The 20772-nt window shown below is 43.7% G+C and overlaps 1 protein-coding gene across 9 annotated transcripts in view; it reads left to right on the top strand.

Moving 5' to 3' along the window:
* Positions 1–20772, top strand: part of CCDC88A (coiled-coil domain containing 88A) — a 341661-nt gene that overhangs the window by 92728 nt on the left and 228161 nt on the right. For all 9 annotated transcript variants that reach the window (XM_032784366.2, XM_032784364.2, XM_032784363.2 and 6 more), the window contains one exon: positions 1764–1822. In XM_032784366.2, coding sequence (XP_032640257.1) covers positions 1764–1822 — 59 coding nt within the window. The remainder of the gene's footprint in view (positions 1–1763; positions 1823–20772) is intronic.

Raw genomic sequence — 20772 nt, 5'->3', positions numbered from 1 at the left:
CCCTCCTCCTGGATCTCTTCACACAGGTGTAAAGTTGCCTGTGGCACTCCAACCCAAAGCTGCTCCTTCTTATGGCTTGGTATTTGCCTGCGGTTTGTGTGTAGGCAAAGCATGTTCCATACTCATGCTCAACATCCTCACACACAGCAGACAGCAGTCTTCCAGAGCCTGCTACCAAGCAAAATGGTGACATTTCATTGCCGAGGTGCACCGCCACCACTACCCTCTGAACTACATCTCCATTTCCATCCTCCTGGATTACCTTCTCCACCTTAAGATGGATCCGCCTTACCCCCTCCTCCATCTGTGTCCACCTGGTGGTGCTGAGTGCCTCCCTCCCCCACCCCGTTTACAGCTCCTTGGTCTTCACTCACCCGACCACTGCCCTCCTCCTGCATGGCATACTCAATGCCTTCCCATCGGTATGGATTCCTACCCACGCTTTGGATCTGAATCTCATCCTATCTGCCCTCCCTAAGCTGCCCTTTGAACCTCTCGCAACTTGCTCTCTTGCTCACCTCTCCATGAAGGTGATCGTCTTAGTGGCCATCACCTCAGCAGACAGGTTAGCAAGCTGGAGGCCATGCTGGCCGACCCACCCTTTACTGTCTTCCACAAAGACAAAGTCTCCCTGTGTCTGCACCCCAAATCTCTCTGCAAAGTGGCCTCTCCATTCTACCTCAAACAGTGCATCCACCTTCCGATCTTCTACCCCAAACCGCACATCTCCCCCAGAGCGAAAACACTGCATTCTCTCAATGTCCACCAGGCACTGGCCTTTTATCTCCAGTGGACCCACGTCTTCTATGTCTCACCCAGGCTCTTCCTCACCATCACAGAACACTGCCGGGGCCATGCCCTCTCCTCCAAGTACCCTCTCTCACGTTTCTTCACCTCCAGGTGTCAGTAGTCCACTCCACGCGGGCACATTCTGCCACGTCTGCCTTCCTTGTAGACATTTCATGGCAGGAAATTTGTAAAGCAGACACGTGGATCTCTGTCCACGCCTTTACCACTCGCTATGCCATCACTGCAGCAGTGGTGGTGGATGCAGCAGTCAGCTGTGCCATCCTATAGACTAACTTCTTGTGAGTCCTTCCACCCATCTCCATGCTGAACACTGTTCGCTAATCACTCATGTCTGGAATCCATATAGGGACCATCACTCAAAGAAGAAGAGGAGGATACTTAATGTAATTGAAGGTTCTTCAAGATGTGTGGGCTGTTCCTATTTGGATTCCAATATCCGCCTTCCATCACCTCTGCTTTGGGCTCCATTGCATGCTGGTAAGAGGGACCTGTAATAGTGATGACCTGGACAGCCTCTTAAAGCCTTGAACACAGCACGTGGCCAATGCATGTGCGGATCAACGGACACTACTACAAACAGCTCTGGCATGTGGTGCATGTTCGCAGACATGTCTGGAATCCAAATAGGGACCACACATCTCAAAAGACCTCACATCTGAAAGGACCTCCAGTTACAGTAAGTAACCTCCTCTTATTTTTTTAACCTACTTGTGAGTAATAAAGTATGTGTGTGTGCTGAAAGTTACTTTTAAGACAGAGGAACAAGGAGCTGAAAACTTTGACATACGTTCCCTCATCATTATTCTGAACTAAGCCAAAATGTTCAATTGTATAAAAATAATGGTGATAAATAAAATGTGCAATTCAGTAAAAGATCTTTTCATAAAGAAAGCTCAGATTTGAAATCATATCTGAACAGTTACTTGCACCCACAATAATTTATTTTATTTTAGAGCCGGGAACTGAAGAAATTAAAAAACTACTTTTACTCTTACTTGGCTGCGCAGTTCAGGTAAGTTTTTAAATATGTTTCTTTACATGTTTTTTTACTATATTACACAATTTGTTTTTTAATACAGCATTAACTGAAATTAGGAAATTCCAACAGTGTTAATGTTGCTTTAACAATATTAAGGTGGTAACACTGCAAATTCTGTATATTTTATGGTATAAATAAATAACAAAGTATCTTTGTCTTAATGTATTATGGTTTACATTTAGTAAGACAAATTGGAATGCTTAATATGACTCAAACAGCATGAATGAGTTAATATTGTTGGAGCATCCTTAATTTTTAGCATTTCTTGTTGTTTTATTAACATTAATTAGTTTTATTTAGTTTTCTTGATGTTCTAAAGTGAAAAGTGCATTATATTTCCCTCTTTCATAAAATTTGTTTAACTACCAACCAATAATTTTACTTTAGAAGAAAAAGTGTTATAACATATTCTTTTAAAAGAAAATATTTGCATCTAAGCTGCCTATTTGTGCGCTTGATTTTAGTTCAGTTCAAACTAAATAACTGAACTCCCTTATGCATTCTCTATAATCAAAATTTCAAATGCAAACTATAGAAAGTGTGTATCTTTAAAAAATTTTATGGCCAAATTATGAACCCTTTAATCCTATTGATAAATATTTACTTACATAAGTAATCCCATTAGAACGACCATAGTGGGTCAGATCAAAGGTCCATCTGCTTCAGAGGGAATGAACAGAACAGATAATCATCATTCCCAACTTCTGGCAAACCGAGGCTAGGGACACCATCCCTTCCCATCCTGGCTAATAACCACTGATAGACTATTCTTCATGAATTTATCTAATTGACTTCAGTGGGATTACTTACTTGAGTAATTGCTCACCAATGGGAATAAAGCGTTCAGAGTCGTGGCCTTAAATAAATAATGGAAATGAAACTGACCTTTAATGTGCACATTAGAATTAAATGCAAGGTCTGGGTTTACCTAGCTGGTGTGGATATGACAGGACATTGACTAGCAAAGTATAAAATAATGAGCAAAATAAGATGTAGGTGAAATTCTGTTGTACATTTAAGATATAATAGTAATGGAATAACACATTTTCATAGGATAACAATCACTTGATGTTTATTTTGATATCTGTGAAATAAGGCCCAGCTTTTTACTCTGACTCTCACCAGGCCTCCATTTTGGCATTGTAACCTACAAATCAGGATTACGGCCTTAAAATTGTCAATCATCTTTGCTGCACCTGCTAAACTGTGCTCATACAGTAATTCCTTGCTTAATGTTGTAGTTATGTTCCTGAAAAATTGTACTTTAAGTAAAATGATGTTAAGCGAATCCAATTTCCCCGTAAAAATTAATGTAAATGGAGGGTTAGGTTCCATGGAAAGGTTGTTTTTTTTTGCCAGACAAAAGACAATTTTATATATAGAGATAGATAGATACACCTACACACACAGTAAAAGTTTTAAACAAACAATTTAATACTGTACACAGCAATGATGATTGTGAAGCTTGGTTGAGGTGGTGAAGTCAGAGGGTGGGATATTTCCCAGGGAATGCCTTACTGCTAAATGATGAACTAGCACTTGGCTGAGCCCTCAAGAGTTAACACGTTGTTAATGTAGCCTCACACGCTATAAAGCAGCAGGAATGGAGGGAGGGGAGACAGCATGGCAGAGAGAGACAGACACACAGTGTGTGAGAGAGCGAGAGGGACACACATTGCCCCTTTAAGTACACTGACCCTACTCTAAGTACAGTGCCTTTCTAAGTAGATCAGAAAGTTGAGACAGCAGCTGCTGCCTGCAAGTCCTCCATTCTGAGCCCTGTCCTGTCCCCTTCCCCCCCACTCCCATGGAGATGGGGGAGCGGGGGACATTCTGACATTAGCCTTCCTCCTCCCCTCCAGCAAGCAGAAGGTTCCCTCGAGCAGCACATGGCAGTGGGGGGAGGGACAGCTGAAGTGCCACGCAATTGATAGCCTGCTGGGCAGCTGCTGCACAGGGAACTCAGGGGAGCCAGGGAGCTGATGGGGGGGGGGGCTGCTGGTCTACCCTGGTTCCAAGCCCCCCACAGCTAGCTCCAATGGGCTGCTCTTTCTGTAAGCAGTGGTCAAAGCAGGTGGTTGCCAAACAGCATTATAAGGGAGCACTGCACAACTTTAAACAAGCATGTTCTGTAATTGATCAGCAACATAACAACGAAACAACATTATGTGACTTTAAGTGAGGAGTTACTGTAATTATTTGTACCTGCATAAATAAAGGCTAGGGTTGGAAAGTCTGACATGAACTGTAAAGGTAAAGCTGAACTAAATTAGTATCAGTTAATTATCTGGTACAAATATAGTAGTATCAAGGTGAATCTGAGAGAGTCATTTTCAGATTAGGAGACATGGATCATATGATGATCTGTAACACATTTTTATTAAGGATATCAATTAAAAAAATTAATTGTGATTAATGGTGCGATTGATCCCGTTGTGAAACAGTAATAGAACACCATTTATTTAAATATTTTTGAATGTTTTCTACATTTTCAAATATATTGTTTTCAATTACAACACAGAATACAAAATGGACATTGCTCACTTCATATTTATTTTTTATTACAAATATTTGAACTTTAAAAAAACAAAAGAAAGAGTACTTTTCAATTCCTCCTTTACAAGTACTGTAATGCAATCTCTTTATCATGAAAGTTGAACTTACAAATGTAGAATTTTATGTACAAAAAAACCTGCATTCAAAAATAAAAAAATATAAATCTTTAAAGCCTACAAATCCACTCAGTCCTACTTCTTTTTCAGCCAATTGCTCAGAGAAACAAGTTTGTTTACATTTGCAGGCGATAATGCCACCTGCTGCTTGTTTACAGTGTCATTTGAAAGTGAGAACAGGCATTCGCATGGCACTATTGTAGCCGGCGTTGCAAGATATTTACATGACAGATACTAAAGATTCATATATCCCTTCATGCTTCAACCACCATTCCAGAGGACATATGTCTGTGCTGATGACAGGTTCTGCTCGATAATGATTGAAAGCAGTGCAGACCAATGCATGTTCGTTTTCATCATCTAAGTCAGATGCCACCAGCAGAAGATTGATTTTCTTTTTTGGTGGTTTGGGTTATAATTTCTGCATTGGATTGTTGCTTTTTTAAAACTTCTGAAAACACGCTGCACACCTCATCCCTTTCAGATTTTGGAAGGCACTTCAGATTCTTAAAGCTTGAGTTGAGAGTTGTATCTATCCTTAAAAATCTCACGTTGGTATCTTCTTTGCAATTTGTCGTATCTGCAGTGAAAGTGTTCTTAAAATGAACAACATAGAAGATTAGGGTTGGAAAAGACCTAAGGAGGTCATCTAGTCCAACCCCCTGCTCAAATCAGGAACAACCTCAACTAAATCATCCCAGCCAGGGCTTTGTCAAGCCTGACCTTAAAAACCTCTAAGGATGGAGATTCCACCACCTCCCTAGGTAACCCATTCCAGTGCTTCACCACCCTCCTATTGAAATAGTTTTTCCTAATATCCAACCTAGACCTCCCCCACTGCATCTTGAGACCATTGCTCCTTGTTCTGTCATCTGCCACCACTGAGAACGGCCTAGTTTCATCCTCTTTGGAACCCCTCTTCAAATAGTTGAAGGCTACTATCAAATCCCCCCTCACTCTTCTCTTTTGCAGACTGAATAAGCCCAGTTCCTTCAGCCTCTGCTCAAAAGTCATGTGCCCCAGTCCCCTAATCATTTGTACTGCTTTCCGTTGGACTCTCTCCAGTTTGTCTACATCCTTTCTGTAGTGGGGGGCCCAAAACTGGATGCAGTACTCCAGATGTAGTCTCACCAGTGCCTAATAGAGGGGAATAATCACTTCTCTCAATCTGCTGGCAGTGCTTCTACTAAAGCAGCCCAATGTGCCATTAGCCTTCTTGGCAACAAGGGCACACTGTGTTGACTCATATCCCGCTTTTCGTCCACTATAATCCCCAGGTCCTTTTCTGTACACAAAACATGAGTTGAGTCATCATCCGAGACTGCTATAACATGAAATATATGGCAGAATGTGGGTAAAACAGAGCAGGAGACATACAGTTCTCCCCCAAGGAATTCAGTCATGAATTTAATTAACACATTATTTATTTTAAAGAGCATCATCAGCATGGAAGCATGTCCTCTGGAATGGGGGCTGAAGCATGAAGGAGCATACAAATGTTTAGTGTATCTGGTACGTAAATACCCTTCAATGCTTGCTACAAAAGTACCATGCAAACCCCTGTTCTCACTTTCAGGTGACATTGTAACTAAGAAGCGGGCAGCATTATCTGCCATAAATGTAAAGAAACTTGTTTGTCTTAACGGTTGGCTGAACAAGAAGTAGGCCCGAGTGGACTTGTAGGCTCTAAAGTTTTACACTGTATTGTTTTTGAGTGCAGTTATGTAACAAAAAAATTCTACATTTGTAAGGTGTACTTTCATGATAAAGAGATTGCAGTACAGTATTTGTTTGAGGTTAATTGAAAAATACTATCTTAGAGGACTTATTCCTTCACCTTCCCACTTCCCTGGTCCTTCTCGCCTGAACAGAGAACAACAATACCCAAAGGTGCAAACAATTCGATGTTTATTGGGCTGAACTTGCAGCAAGCTTAAATCCAAGTTCCTTTTTCCTTATTTTCGAATCCCAGCTTACTTCCTGTTTGCCCCTAATTTATATAGTAATATTCTCAGCTATACCTTAACCAATCATTTTACTGAAATTTACCTAACCAATCCTAACATACTGTGTAACATGATTCGCTAACTAATTATATCCCACCACCTTACTTAGTTTACACCCAGCTAAAGGAATTATACAGCAGACAGAAACAATCACAGAACCAGATAGAGACCATGCAAATAAAGAATAGCAAAGTGGGAACTATAATGGCAAAACAATACAGAAGTGAGGATTTCACAACTACAACTATAAAGACATATGGGTTTCCCAACTATGTCTGTTGATAAGTGAGTTCTTACCAAACAGAAAACTATCGAACTAAATTTCCTTTTACATCTTCTAGGTTCTTCCCTTTATCTGGAGGCAATAGATCGGATCAGCTTTCTAACATCCCCAGATTGCCATATTTCAGTATGACTGGTTTGAAAAGTGTGAGGAGGTGACCATACTCTTTCCAGCTTATGGCAGCTCCCACTGCTTAGGCAGAGACCTAAGCTTAAGAACAGTGCCTCAGACAGCATGCCAGTGCTTCACCACTCTGAGTGAAAAAGTTTTTCCTAATATCCAGCCTAAACCTCCCCCACTGCAACTTGAGACCATTACTCCTTGTTCTCTCATCAGGTACCACTGAGAACTGTCTAGATCCATCCTCTTTGGAACCCCCTTTCAGGTAGTTGAAAGTAGCTATCAAATCCCCCCTAATTCTTCTCTTCTGCAGACTAAACAGACTTTTGGGCTCCTCCTGCCCAGGTATCCCTGGAAAAGCATAGAACATATGGCGACACACTTCCTGATAGGGCCAGGCATCAAGGCGGAAGGTGTGGATATTCCATCTGTCCCACTGTCCCTTCTGTAGTACCTTCTTTCATACAGGCATGCCACATATCACAGAATATTAGGGTTGCAAGAGACCTCAAGAGGTCATCTAGTCGAATCCCCTGCTCACAGCAGGACCTATACCAACTAAATCATCCCAGCCAAGTCTTTTGTAAAGCTGGGCCTTAAAAACCTCTAAGGATGGAGATTCCACCACCTCCCTAGATAACCCATTTCAGGGCTTCACCACCCTCCTAGTGAAATAGTGTTTCTTCTTCGATTGCTTGTTCACGTTGATTCCAATCAGGTGTGTGCACATGCACATGTACATTGGCCGGAAGATTTTTCCCTTAGCAGCATCTGTCGGATCGGCCGGGGCACCCCCTGGAGTTGTGCCCTCATGGCACCTAATATATAACCCTTCCAACCCACCACCCCTTCAGTTCCTTCTTACCGCTAGTGACAGTGGCTGGAACTTGCTCTTGCTCAGCAAGTTTCTTCTCTGTGCCGTTCTATATAGTTAGTTATTCATAGTGTTCGAGTTTATAGTTTAGTATACAATAGTGTTTTTTGGGGTCCACAGCGCTGTGGCATGTCATGGTCCCCGGGCTTCAAGAACTACATGGCCTGCGCCAAGCGCATTCTAAAAAGTGACCTGCACTTGTTGTGTCTTCGGTGCCTGGGAGAGACCCATCAGAAAGATCATTGTAAGATCTGTCGCGAGTTCCGCCTGAGAACACTTAAAGAAAGGGAACAGCGGCTGAAGGTGATCTTCATGGAGACAGCCCTACACCCCCACTACGACCCAGGCATGAGAGACCTGACCTCTATGCCTGCGTCCTGAATGCATAGTGCCCTGGCACTGTCGGTGAGTTCGGCGCCAAGGATGTACTTCTCCAGGAATGCTCGGAACTGCCACGGCTCCTCACAGGGCCTGTCTGACAGTAGGTACCGCTCCCACTCGCTGGTGCCTCAAAAGAAGAAAAAACTGGACGACTGTTCTACAGGTAAGCCTCGAGATGTACCACCCCAGGCAGGCCACTCCTCGGCATCTCCTTCCGGGGCCGTGTTGACTCCTGCCCAAGTGCGGCAGTTGAGTACGGCCCCACCTCGATCACCGGCGCCGACGCAGCAGCTGCAGCGGCCGTCCATGCTGGAAGCATATCAGGCTGCTCAAGACCTCCTCCACCTGACGGCATCATTCTCACCTCCAGGGAGGAACCCTCAGTGTTGACAGAGCCGCATCCTCTGGTGCATTCTAAAGGGAAGCTGGCTATGATATCAAGGCGCTCCACTTCTCCTTGTCCATTGGAGCGTACCCGCTCCGACAGAGAGCCATCCCGCTCCCCGAGCTCTCGACATTCAAGACATCAAGGATTGGCTCCTCTGTGATCTTCAGTGTCTGAGACCTTGGAATCAGAGCCCAACTGCTGTTGCTCGAGGAGGAGCAGAAGCCATAGTGTGAGGTCAGGCAGAGACAGAAGGGAACATTGGGTGTGGCCTCTGCAGTGGCAGAATCCGCCTCAGTGGTCCTTCTGGACCCCCTGGGCTTATCAACAGGTTTAGGGAGGAACCCAGGGCCATGCTCAGCGGCATCTTCAGTGGTCTCCACCACTTTCTTACCGCCCTCCGCTGCGCATCTGCCCCTGGCGCCTATGGTCCCGGCATCTTTGCCTCCAGCCCCATTGTCAACTCCGGCACCTTGTTCAGCTCCAATTTTGGCACTGGCCTTCACGGCATTGGTGCACCCGTCTCCCATGCCTGCACCGTTGTTGATGTCGACTTCGATGCAGTCACCTATGGCCCCGGTACTTATATCAACACCGGGCCCAATGACCCTGGCAGCTCCTGTGAGTGTGCCGATGCAGTTTCCTTTGGTGAGACTGATGCTGATGTCAACGACTGCTACGAAGTCTATGGCCCTGGCACCGTTATTGGCGCCACTTCCGCCAACGCTGTCCCAGGAGTCATGTGACCCTTCTGGGGCAGACGGTAGGTAGCTTCCATTACCGGCACATTCTTCCTCCTCCTCGTCACCGGACGAAGCGTTGGCAGGGATGACCATAGCTCCTGCATTAGAGGATAACAGAATTCTATAATAGTTGCTCCGCAGGGCTGCCCAAAGTCTGGACATCAGGGCCGAGGAGGTGGTAGAGGACGTAGATCCCATGGTGAACATCCTAGCACCCTTGGGACCTTCACGAGTAGAGTTGCCCTTCATAAAGATTGTTGTTGACTCCACTAAGACCCTGTGGCAGACGCCGGCATCCCTGCCACCCACTGCCAAACGTCATGAGCGGTGGTATTTCGTGCCCTCCAGAGGCTTTGAGCATCTGTACTCCTGTCGCCTCCAGATTCGCTAGTGGTCGATGTGGCTAACCAGTGAGAGAGACAGAGTTTCCAAGGTCCTTCCCCAAAGAATAGGGATGTTAGACGCCTAGACCTCGTCGGTAGAAAGGTCTACGCCACTGGTGGTTTGCAACTCCATATTACTAACCAAAAGGCCATTGTGAGCAGGTACTCTTAAAACATCTGTGCAGCAATGGCGAAGTTGATGGAGTTCATCCCTTCGGACTCTCGGTCAGAGTTCACCGCCTTGGTGGAAAAAGGGAAATTAGTTTCCCAGGCTTCATTGCAGGCAACTTTAGACACTGCAGACGCTGCCATGAGTGATGGCGACAGAGGTGGCTATTTCGCCAGGAAGGCGGATTTTGGTAAGCTCAGAGAGCTGATAGGTAAGGTCTGTGACAGAGCCAGGCCAGTGGAGTACAGGAGTCTGGTAGAGGGCAAATATACTGGTCACTGGATGAGTAGTTTTCTGTTCCCTGAGTGACCAGAGCAGGGGCTGCACTAGAGTAATCAGGAACCTGCTAGAACCAATTAAGGCAGACAGGCTGATTAGATCAGCTGCAGCCAATCAAGGCAGGCTAATCAGCGGCACCTGGGTTAATACAAGAAGCTCACTTTTCAGTCAGGGAGGGGAGCAGAGGAAAGGAAGTGTGTGTGAGGAGCTGGGAGCAAGAGCGCAACAAGGAACTGAGAGTGAGAGAGAGTGTGTCTTACTGGAGGACTTAAGGAGTACAAGAGCTTATCAGACACCAGAAGAAGGTCCTGTGGTGAGATAAAGAAGATGTTCGGTAGAGGCCATGGGGAAGTAGCCCAGGGATTGTAGCTGTCAGCAGGAGGCACTATAGACAGCTGCCAATCCACAGGGCCCTGGGCTTGGAACCAGAGTAGAGGGCTGGCCCGGTTCCCCCAACCTCCCAACTCCTTGATAAGACACAGGAGGAGTTGACTCAGGACTGTGGGGAAGAACTTAGGTGTAGCAAAACTGCCATAAGCGCAGGACCCACTGAGGTAGAGGAGGAACTTTGGTCACAGGTCCCATGGGAATCAAAGACTGAAGAGAAAAACAACTGAGAAAGTTGGCAGTTTCAAAATACATTATATAAGGGCCCAAAAGCAAGCTATTCTGCTGGGTTAGAAAGATAGAAAATGTGGCAGAAGACCACCTGTGGCTTAACCAACGGAGATCTTGCATGATCTAAATATAAAAAGGAGTCATATAAAAAATGAAAACTAGGACAGATTACAAAAAGGATGAATATAGGCAACAACACAGGAATGCAGGACAAATTAGAAGGCAAAGGCCAAATGAGCTCACTAAGCTATGGGAATAAAAGAGGAAACAAGAAGACTTTTTATAATACATTAGAACGAGAGGAGACAAGGACTAGGTAGGCCCACTTGCTCAGTGAATGAGGGAAAAACAGTAACAGGAAACTTGATATGGCAGAGGATGCTTAATGACTTCTTCGTTTCAGTCTTCACGAGAAGAGTCTGATGGGTTGTCTAACATAGTGAATGCTCTAATGGGAAGGGTAGATTTAAAAGATAAAATAAAAAAAGAATCAAGTTAAAATCACTTTAGAAAAGTTATATACTGCAAGTCACCAGGGCCTGATGAAGGCATCCTAGATGCTCAAGGAGCTAATACTGGAGGTATCGAGCCTCTACTATCTATCTTTGATGAAAATCATGGGAGAACTGGGAGATTATTCAGAAGGACTGGAAAAGGCAATAATAGTGCCCATCCTATAAAAAGGGAAATAAAAAACAACCCCAGGAAACTGCAAAACCAGTAGATTTAACTCTGTGCCAGGGAAGATTAATGTGAGCCAAGTAATTAGGAAATCATCTCAAACACTTCGAATGTAGTAAAGGTGATAGGGAATAGCCAGCATGGATTTGTAAAGAACAAATTTCATGTCAAATCATCTGATAACTTTCTTGATAGGATAACAGTCCTTGTGGATAAGGGAAGCGGTGGATTGTAACCTGACTTCAGTAAGGCATTTGATATGTTCAAATGATATTCTTATCATGACTAGGCAAATACAATTTAATGGCTATCCTATATAAGTGGTGGCATAATGGCTGGAATAACGTACTCAGAGATTGTAGTTTTTAATGATTCTCAATCCTGCTGGAAAGGTATAACAAGTGGTGTTCCACAGGGGTCTAATTTGGGACTGGCTCTGTTCAATATCTTTCATCAACGACTTAGATATTGGCATAGAAAGTACGCTTATTAAGTTTGAGATGATACCGAACTGAGAGGAATTTGCAACTGCATTGGAGGACAGGGTTATCATAATTTCAAAATTGAATCTCGCACAAATTGAAGATATGGTCTTGAGGTAAACAGGACTGACAAAATTCAATAAAGACAATGCAAAGTGCTCCACTTAGGAAAGAACAATCAGTTTCACACACACAAAATGGGAATGAGACTGTCTAGGAAGGAAATGCAGAAGGGATCTAGGGGTTTATGGGTATCACAAGCTAAATATTACTCAACAGTGTGATGCCTGCTAAAAAAAGCAAACTTGATTCTGGGATGCATTAACAGGTGTGGTGTAAGGAAGACCACGAGAAGTCATTCTTCGCCTCTAACTCTGCTGCTGGTTAGGCCTTCAGCTGGAGTATTTGGTCCAGTTTCTACGGCACCTTCATTTCAAGAAAGATGTGGAAGAAATTGAGAGGGTCCAGAGAAGAGCAACAAGAATGCATTAAGAGTCTTGAGAACATGCCTGGTGAAGGAGGCTGAAAGATTGGGTTTGTTTAGTTTTGGAAAAGAGAAGACTGAGAGGGGACATGATAGCATTTTCATGTATTAAAAGGGTGTCATAAAGAGGAGGGAGAAAATTTCTTCACCCTAGCGTCTAATGATAGAACAAGAAGCAAGGGGCTTAAACTGCAGCAAGGGAGGTTAAGGTTGGGACATTATTTAGAAAATACTTCCGCAACTGTTCAGGGTGGTTACCAACATGATAAATCCTGTCTAGGAGGTTGTGGAATCTCCATCTCTGGAGATATTTAAGAGTAGGTTAGATAAATGTCTATCAGGGATGGTCTAGACAGTATTTGGTCCTGTCATGAGGGCAGGGAACTGGACTCCATGACCTCTTGAGGTCCCTTCCAGTCCTAGAATCTATGAATCTATGCAGTAGGGGGCCTGATTGCAAGTCTCAGGGTTGCCCTACGAGGTCCAACAAACAATTCAGGACCACCCGTTTGAAGGTGAGACTGTTTTCAGAGAAGATGGACAAACGGGTCCACAGTGTAAACGATTCCCGAGCTACCCTCAGATCCTTGGGCTTTCATACTCCCACTACACAGCGTAGACAATTCTGCCCACAACCTCCTCAAAGGTTTCAGCAGCAGAACTGCCAGGACAATTCTCAGAGGAAGAACTGGAGCGGCAGGCGAAGGCAACACCCCTCCGTTAATCAAGGCAAGCCCAAACTGCTCTCTGGCCCTAAACCAGCCTTTTGAAGGTGCGGTTGAGGATGGCGCACCAAATCAGATCAGATCCCTAGTCATCAGTCCAAGTTTCCACTTCTTGTAAGCTTCTTTTTTGAGTTTAAGCTCACCAAAGATTTCACTGTTAAGTGAAGCTGGTTGCCTGCCATATTTGGTATTCTTTCTGCACTTTGGGATGGTTTGTTCCTGCACCCTCAATAAGGCTTCTTTAAAATACACCCAACTCTCCGGGACTCCTTACCCCCTCGGATTAGCCTCCCAGGGGATCCTGCCCATGAGTTCCCTAAGGGAGTCAAAGTCTGTTTTTCTGAAGTTCAACGTTCATATTTTACTACTCTCCTTTCTTTCTTTTGTCAGGATCCTGAACTCAACCATCTCATGGTCACTGCTGCCTACGTTGTCACCCACTTCTACTTCCCCTGCCAATTCTTCCCTGTTTGTAATCAGCAGGTCAAGAGGAGCACGGCTCCTAGTCGGTTCCTCCAGCACTTGTACCAGGAAGTTGTCCCCAACACAATCCAAAAACTTCCTGGATTGTCTGCATTGCTTTATTGCTTTCCCAGCAGATGTCAAGGTGATTGAAGTTCCCCATTAGAACCAGGGCCTGTGATCTGGGAATTTCAGTTAGTTGTCCAAAGAAAGCCTCATCTACCTCATCCTTCTGATCTGGTGGTCTGTAGCACACACCCACCGTGCTATCACCCTTGTTGGTCTTGCCTCTACTTTTAACCCAAAGACTCTTAACAGACTTTTCTCCAGTTTGAAACTGGAGCTCTGAGCAATCATATCGCTCTCTTACATACAATGCAACTCCTCCATCTTTCTTCCTGTACCTGTCCTTCCTGAACAGTTCCTTGATTGTGGCAGGACTTCTAATTCTTCCTGCTTGTTTCCCAGGCTTCTTGCATTTGTGTACATGCACCTAAGATAACTAGCCGATTTGCCCTACTTTCTCAATATGAATCAGAAGGCTTCCCCTCTTGTACTCTCCTCCTTGTGTTTCCTCCGGGTATCCCACTCCCCCACTTACCTCTGAGCTTAGGTCACTATTCCACTTAGTGTTCCAGGCTTCCCATTATAGTGGACCCAAGAAGGTTGGACCTGGTTTGTCTAGTACACTGGGGGGAGGGTTTACTACATTACTTATGGGTTATAATTAGTGGCTGTTCTCTAGGGGGTTGTGCCCCCCCTTGACCATGTCCGTATGCAACGTAACACAGATACACTTAACAATATGCCAGCTGCTATGATAATCCATAGCAACACCGAGAGTCCTGACTACTGCATTATGGTCCAATATCCTGGCCACCACCAAAAACATTGCTTCGCCTCCTTTGATAGGGTTAAAATTTGACAGCACTATCCTGTGCGTGTATGTGTGTGTGTGTGTTGTAAGTGTGTCCAGCTGTTGGCGCTTGCATGGCTCTTGTCCATATTGTGTGTCCATTGAATATCCACAGTGAAATTTGGTATTGTCCAAAGCAATTCAACTACTTGGTACGGCATAGGGTAGTAGGTACTGGTTCGATTGTCTACAGCGATTAAGTCCACTGATCCATTGGTGCACCATAGTCCAGATGACAGTATATAGAAGTTCATAATTTGGTCATATACTGGAAGGATTTTGCCTCCTAGTGTTATATTGCAGGATTGCATACATTCCCAACAGAATACACTGTACCCCATATACATTACCCCTAAATGTCACCCCCTTTGCAATAGGCCATTGATCCTGCTCTTCCATAGGCATAGGAGAGGGGCACATCCATATTCCTCCTCTGGATATACAACTTCTTAATGTGATGACAGTCCAAATTACCCCATTCCACCCCACAACCTATTTCCTAGTGGCTCCCAACACACTCCCCCTTCCCTAGTTACTCCTATAGGGTTCAAGGGGACCACCTTATTTGCATTTCCTTCCCATGTATCATAGTAACAATTACACAAGAACTCTCCCCACAGGTCGGGGATGTTATTTTCCAGGCAGAAGGGTATGTTTTTGCAATTGTGGATAAATATGGGCTAGCCTCCCAATTTAGTACTGATGGCCATTGTTCTTACCAAGCATCTTTCATAATATCCATTAACATTATTATCTGAGCATTTTGAATACCTACACACACTTCTCCCCATGTTAATCTTCTGAAGCCACCCCCACCCCCAAGTCACCAGGTCTCCTGCCCAATGAGTTAACCGCAGGTTTACTGCTGTCCTCCACCTCTGGCAACTGCTGATAGTTGCTGTGCCATTAATTTGTTGTTGAAATTTCACATTTTGGCTTACTAATTGTTTGGTTACCCACTTGTCCTCCAGATTCCATGTACCCAGCATAGTGTTCCCTGCTGCCCCTAATCCCCTTTTCTGACAACGATTCCAGGTGTGTCCCCTCACCCACCATTTGAATTGTTGTTTCAATCCTTCTATATACATACTACAATTAAGATGAATTTGGTCCACCCACCATTCCTTGGGGCATACCACCCATGTAATAGAGTTACATGTTAAGAAGTGCTGGCTGCATCCGCTCCCACAATGGCTCCCATACATTTGCTCGTTGGGGAATATTTTTGCTCCAGGCTGTGGCCACTTTAAATTTGGATTCTTCAACTTGGCATCCATATCACCTGTAAAATGGTTAACTCATCATACATCCACCGTCCAAAGGGATTTTACACCCAATGTAATATGTACATAACAATCACACCTTTGGGGATTATCTTCCATGGAAGTACCATTTTGGTTACATATGGTAACATCACACCCTAAATGTGGCACTCTATTTTTCCAAGAGGGTTCATTTGCTCCAGGAGACCAGAGGGTTATATTCTTTGGACCCTCTGTAACAAACTATATAGCTGGGTAACTATGTTTTCCACCAGTGATTTCCCCAGGAGTTGAAATTAGAGGGGTGTTCGAATTTACAGAGGGGGTGTCAGGACCAATGAGATATATAAAAGAGATAAATAAAGTAAATGGTTTGTTAGGATGATGCAAATTTAACATAAGAATAATGGAAGTTACACCAAAACACATAACAAGTCTAGATTTCTAAAAAAAATATAAATTTAAAAGAAGTATTTAATTTAAATTGACTTTTGAAAAGTAAGCAATCATGGGATAAGAGGGAAGTCCTGTCATGGATCAGTAACTGGTTAAAAGATGGGAAACAAAGGGTAGGAATAAATTATCAGTTTTCAGAATGGAGAGAGGTAAATAGCGGTATCCCTGAGGAGTCGGTACTGGGACCATTACTGTTCAACATACTCATAAATGATCTGGAAAAAAGTGAGGTGGCAAAATTTGCAGATGATACAAAACTATTCAAGATAGTTAAGCCCCAGGCAGACTGCAAAGAGTTACAAAGGGATCTCACAAAACTGGGTGACTGGGCAACAAAAATGGCAGATGAAATTCAGTGTTGATAAATGCAAAGTAATGCACATTGGAAAACAATCTCAACTATACATACAAAATGAAGGAGTCTGAATTAGCTGTTAACACTCAAGAAAAGATCTGGGAGTTATTGTGGATAGTTCTCTGAAAACATCTACTCAATGTGCAGCAGCTGTCAATGATTCCCAACATTGTTTGCTTTTTAAAAAAGAACAGGAATATTTGTGGCACCTTAGAGACTAACAAATTTATTTTAGCATAAGCTTTTGTGGGCTACAGTCCACTTCATCGGATGTAGCGCACGAAAGCTTATGTTCAAATAAATTTGTTTAGTCTTTAAGGTGCTATAAGTACTGTTCTTTTTGTGGATACAGACTAACACGGCTGCTACTCTGAAACCTTTGCTTTTTTAAGAAAGGGATAGATACTAAGACAGAAAATACTATATTGCCTCTATGTATGTGTGCACCTTGAATACTGTGTGCAGATCTGGTCACCCCATCCCCCCAAAAATATACTGGAAATGGAAAAGGTACGGAGATGGGCAACTAAAATGATTAGGGGTATGAAACAGGAGGAGAAATTAAAATGACTTTTAGCTTAGAAAAGAGAAGACTAAGGGGGATATGATAGAGGTCTATAAAATTTTGACTGGTGTGAAGAAAGTGAATAAGGAGGTGTTATTTAATCCTTCACATAACACACGAACTAGCAGTCACCCAGTGAAATTAATAGGCAACAGGTTTTTGTTTTTGTTTTTTAAAAAAGGAAGTACTTCTTCATACAACATAAAGTCAACCCGTGGAACTCTTTGCCAGGGGATGCTGTGAAGACCAAAACTATAACAGGATTAAAAAAAGAACTAGATAAATTCCTGGAGAATAGGTCCATCAGTGGATATTAGCCAGGATAGGGAGGGATGCAACACCAAGCTCTGAGTGTCCCTAGCCTGTTTGCCAGAAGCTGGGAATGGGTGAGAGGGGATGGATCACTTGATGATTACCTGTTCTGTTCATTCCTTCTAGGGCACCTGGCCTTGACCACTGTCGGAAGACAGGATACTGGGCTATATGCACCATTGGTCTGACCCAGTTTGACCATTCTTATGTAAAAATTAATTATAAAAATGTTTAGTACAGAAACTCCCCAACATAATGACCTCTAAAGATAGCAACAATGTGAGATAACAACCTTGGCAAATAATGCATTTTAAAAATCTTGGCCTACTAGGAAACAAACATTTATGTAAGTTTCCATTCCCAGTTACAAATTGAGCATTCTGGAGCAAAGTCACTAAAATATAGTCCAAGAAACAAATGTTTCTTTAACGTGTCCCTCACTTTTCACTCCACCACACCTGACTCACCGGTGTTGTCTTTGGTCAGTGGAGACTCAGAGTTCAGAGGTGCTTTCTCCTGAGTACACCTCCCAGGTGGGGGGCAAGAAGGCACCTTACTTATTCCTCCAGCTGCTCACTGTTCACTCTGGCCACAGCTGTTCATTATGCCACCGTTCACTCCACCACTCTGTTGCCAATGGCCCTGTGCAGTCACCTTCTGCTTCCACCTGCCACTGTGACCTCTGTGAGTTGATCTCTTGAGGTTCCACCAGCTCTCAGTGTTTTCAGCTGAGCTCTTAGTGAGGGAACCTTGCTGTGAGTGCAGTCTGGGCTATCTTTTACACAAAAACACTGTACCTACAGGAACACTGCTCCCACAGTAGGATTAAACACTTAAACCTGATTATCAGTGATTTTAGCTGCGGTGGTCACTTAACGGAACAAAAGACTATGGAACCTAATCAGCTCTGTCTTTAAACAGTAGAGAGGGACAGGTCCCCAGCCTCTCTCTTGATGCCCTCAATCAGCACAGGCTAAGTACAGTTCTACTGCCCTTTACTCATACAATAAGAACAACATTTCATTCCCCCACCCCCACCCCTGCATTCAAAATATTTGTAACCCAACCCCAGCCAAAATCTATCACTTGGGAAACACAGCTCTGTTTGCTGGATACCTAGGTAGATTAGGTATGAATGCAAATACAATCCGATCCTGAAGCCTTTCCCCTCATAGACTCATAGACTCATAGGTCAGAAGGGACCAATATGATCATCCAGTCTGACCTCCTGCACAAGGCAGGCCACAAAACCCTACCCATACACATTTATAACAACCCCTAACCATGACTGAGTTATTGAAATCCTCAAAATTGTGATTTGAAGACCTCAAGCTGCAGAGAATCCACCAGCAAGCGACCCATGCCCCACGCTACAGAGGAAGGCGAAAAACCTCCAGGGCCTCTGCCAATCCGCCCTGGAGGAAAATTCCTTCCCGACCCCAAATATGGCGATCAGCTAAAACCCCTGAACATGTGCGGCCAAGGACTCACCACTACAGCACCAAGAAAGACATTTCTGCAATAACCCAGTTCCATCCATCACATCCCCTTCACAGACCATTGAAGCAGACTTATCTGCCGATAATCCAAAGATCAAATTGCTCCAAATGAAACTATCCATCAAATAACATCCCCTCCATATTACTTATCAAGCTAATCTTAAAGCCAGATAAGTTCTTTGCCCCACTACTTCCCCTCGGAAGCTGTTCAGAATCACCCCTACATGGTTAGAAAACCTTCGTCTAATTCAAGTCTAAACTTCGTAATATCAGTTTGTACCCATTCGTCCTCGTGCTACTTAGTACTAAACTTAAATAATTCCTCTCCCTCCCTAAACGTTAATCCCCCTGATTTATTTATATAGAGCAAGAATCCCCCCGCCACCTTCTTGGCAGGCAAACAAGCCAGCTCTTTTTGAGTCTCCCTTTCATAAAGCGTTTCCATTCCTCGGATCAATCCTAGTAGCCCTCTCTGAACCTGTCCAGTTTGCATTCAATCCTTCTTAAACATGGGACACCAGCAACTGCACACAATATTCCAGTGGGGTCTCACAGCGCCGTACAACAGCGCACTAACACTTCCTTCTCCTTGCTGGAAATTACTCGCGGTCTGAATGATACTAAAACCGCATTGTTTTTAACAGCCATATCACATTGACGGCTTCATAGTCATCGCTGCTATTAACCATACCCAAAGGTCCCTTCTCCCCTCCGTCATTCCAACTGATGCGTCCCCAACGATATCAAAATTCTTATTATTAATCCCTAAGTGCATGATTTTTGCACTTTTCACTATTATATTTCATTATCCTATACTAATTACTTCCAGTTTGACAGGTGGTCCAGATTTCACTGATAGTATCCCCGGTCCTTTCCCGTGTTAGAATACCACCAGCTTCGTTCATACCGCAAACTTTATAGCACATTTCCCGCTCTTTGTGCCAAGGTCTAGTAACAAAAGGTTAAAATACGTCGGTCCCAAAAAACCGATCCTTGAGGGACTCCACGTAACCTCCTTCCAGCCCTGACAATTCACCCTTCAGTCGACCCGACTGGAGCTCCCCCTTTAACCAGTTTCTTATAACACCTTACAACTTTCCATATCATCCCACTTTTCAATTCTAACTAACCATTCCCATGCGGAACCGTGTCAAACGCCTACTGAAATCGAGGTAAATTAGATCTACGATTTCCTTTATCTAAGTAATCGTCACCTTCTCAAAGAGGAGATCAGGTTGGTTTGGCACATGTACCTTTAGTAAATCCATGTGCAATTGTCCCAATTACCATTGACCTCAATATCTTAACTACTTTCCCTAAAATTTTTTCCACAGACCTTACACACTACAGACGTCAAGCTCAACAGGTCTATATTACCCGGATCCTTTTATCCCTTTCTTAAAATGGAAACTACGTTAGCAATCTCCAGTCGTACGGTACAAGCCCCCAGCTCATCACTAGCTGTTAGGGGAGCTCATTTAGAGCATCATTGAAATCATTAGGTTGGCCACATCACGAAATGAATGCACTGACATCTGTCATAAAAACAACAGCTGTATAAGGAAGCTAGTCTATGTTCATCTTTTCAAATCTATTTATTTCGATTACACGTATTTTATCATACACTGTATATGCTTTAAAGTGTGTATAATGTGTCAATTCAATCAAATTTCCAAACAGTCAACTAAATTGGCGTGTTTCGGGTAGCAGCCAGTAGTTGTGTGTATCCACAAAAGAAAGGGTACCTATGGCCTTAGAAACTAACAGATGTATTTTGAGCATATGCTTTTGTGGGCTAACAGCCACTTCTT

The sequence above is a fragment of the Chelonoidis abingdonii genome, chromosome 3, assembly GCF_003597395.2.
Source record: "Chelonoidis abingdonii isolate Lonesome George chromosome 3, CheloAbing_2.0, whole genome shotgun sequence".
Classification (NCBI taxonomy): domain Eukaryota; kingdom Metazoa; phylum Chordata; order Testudines; family Testudinidae; genus Chelonoidis; species Chelonoidis abingdonii.
The sequence above is the reverse complement of the archived record's forward strand: the minus strand, read 5'-3'. Positions and strand labels throughout refer to the sequence as shown.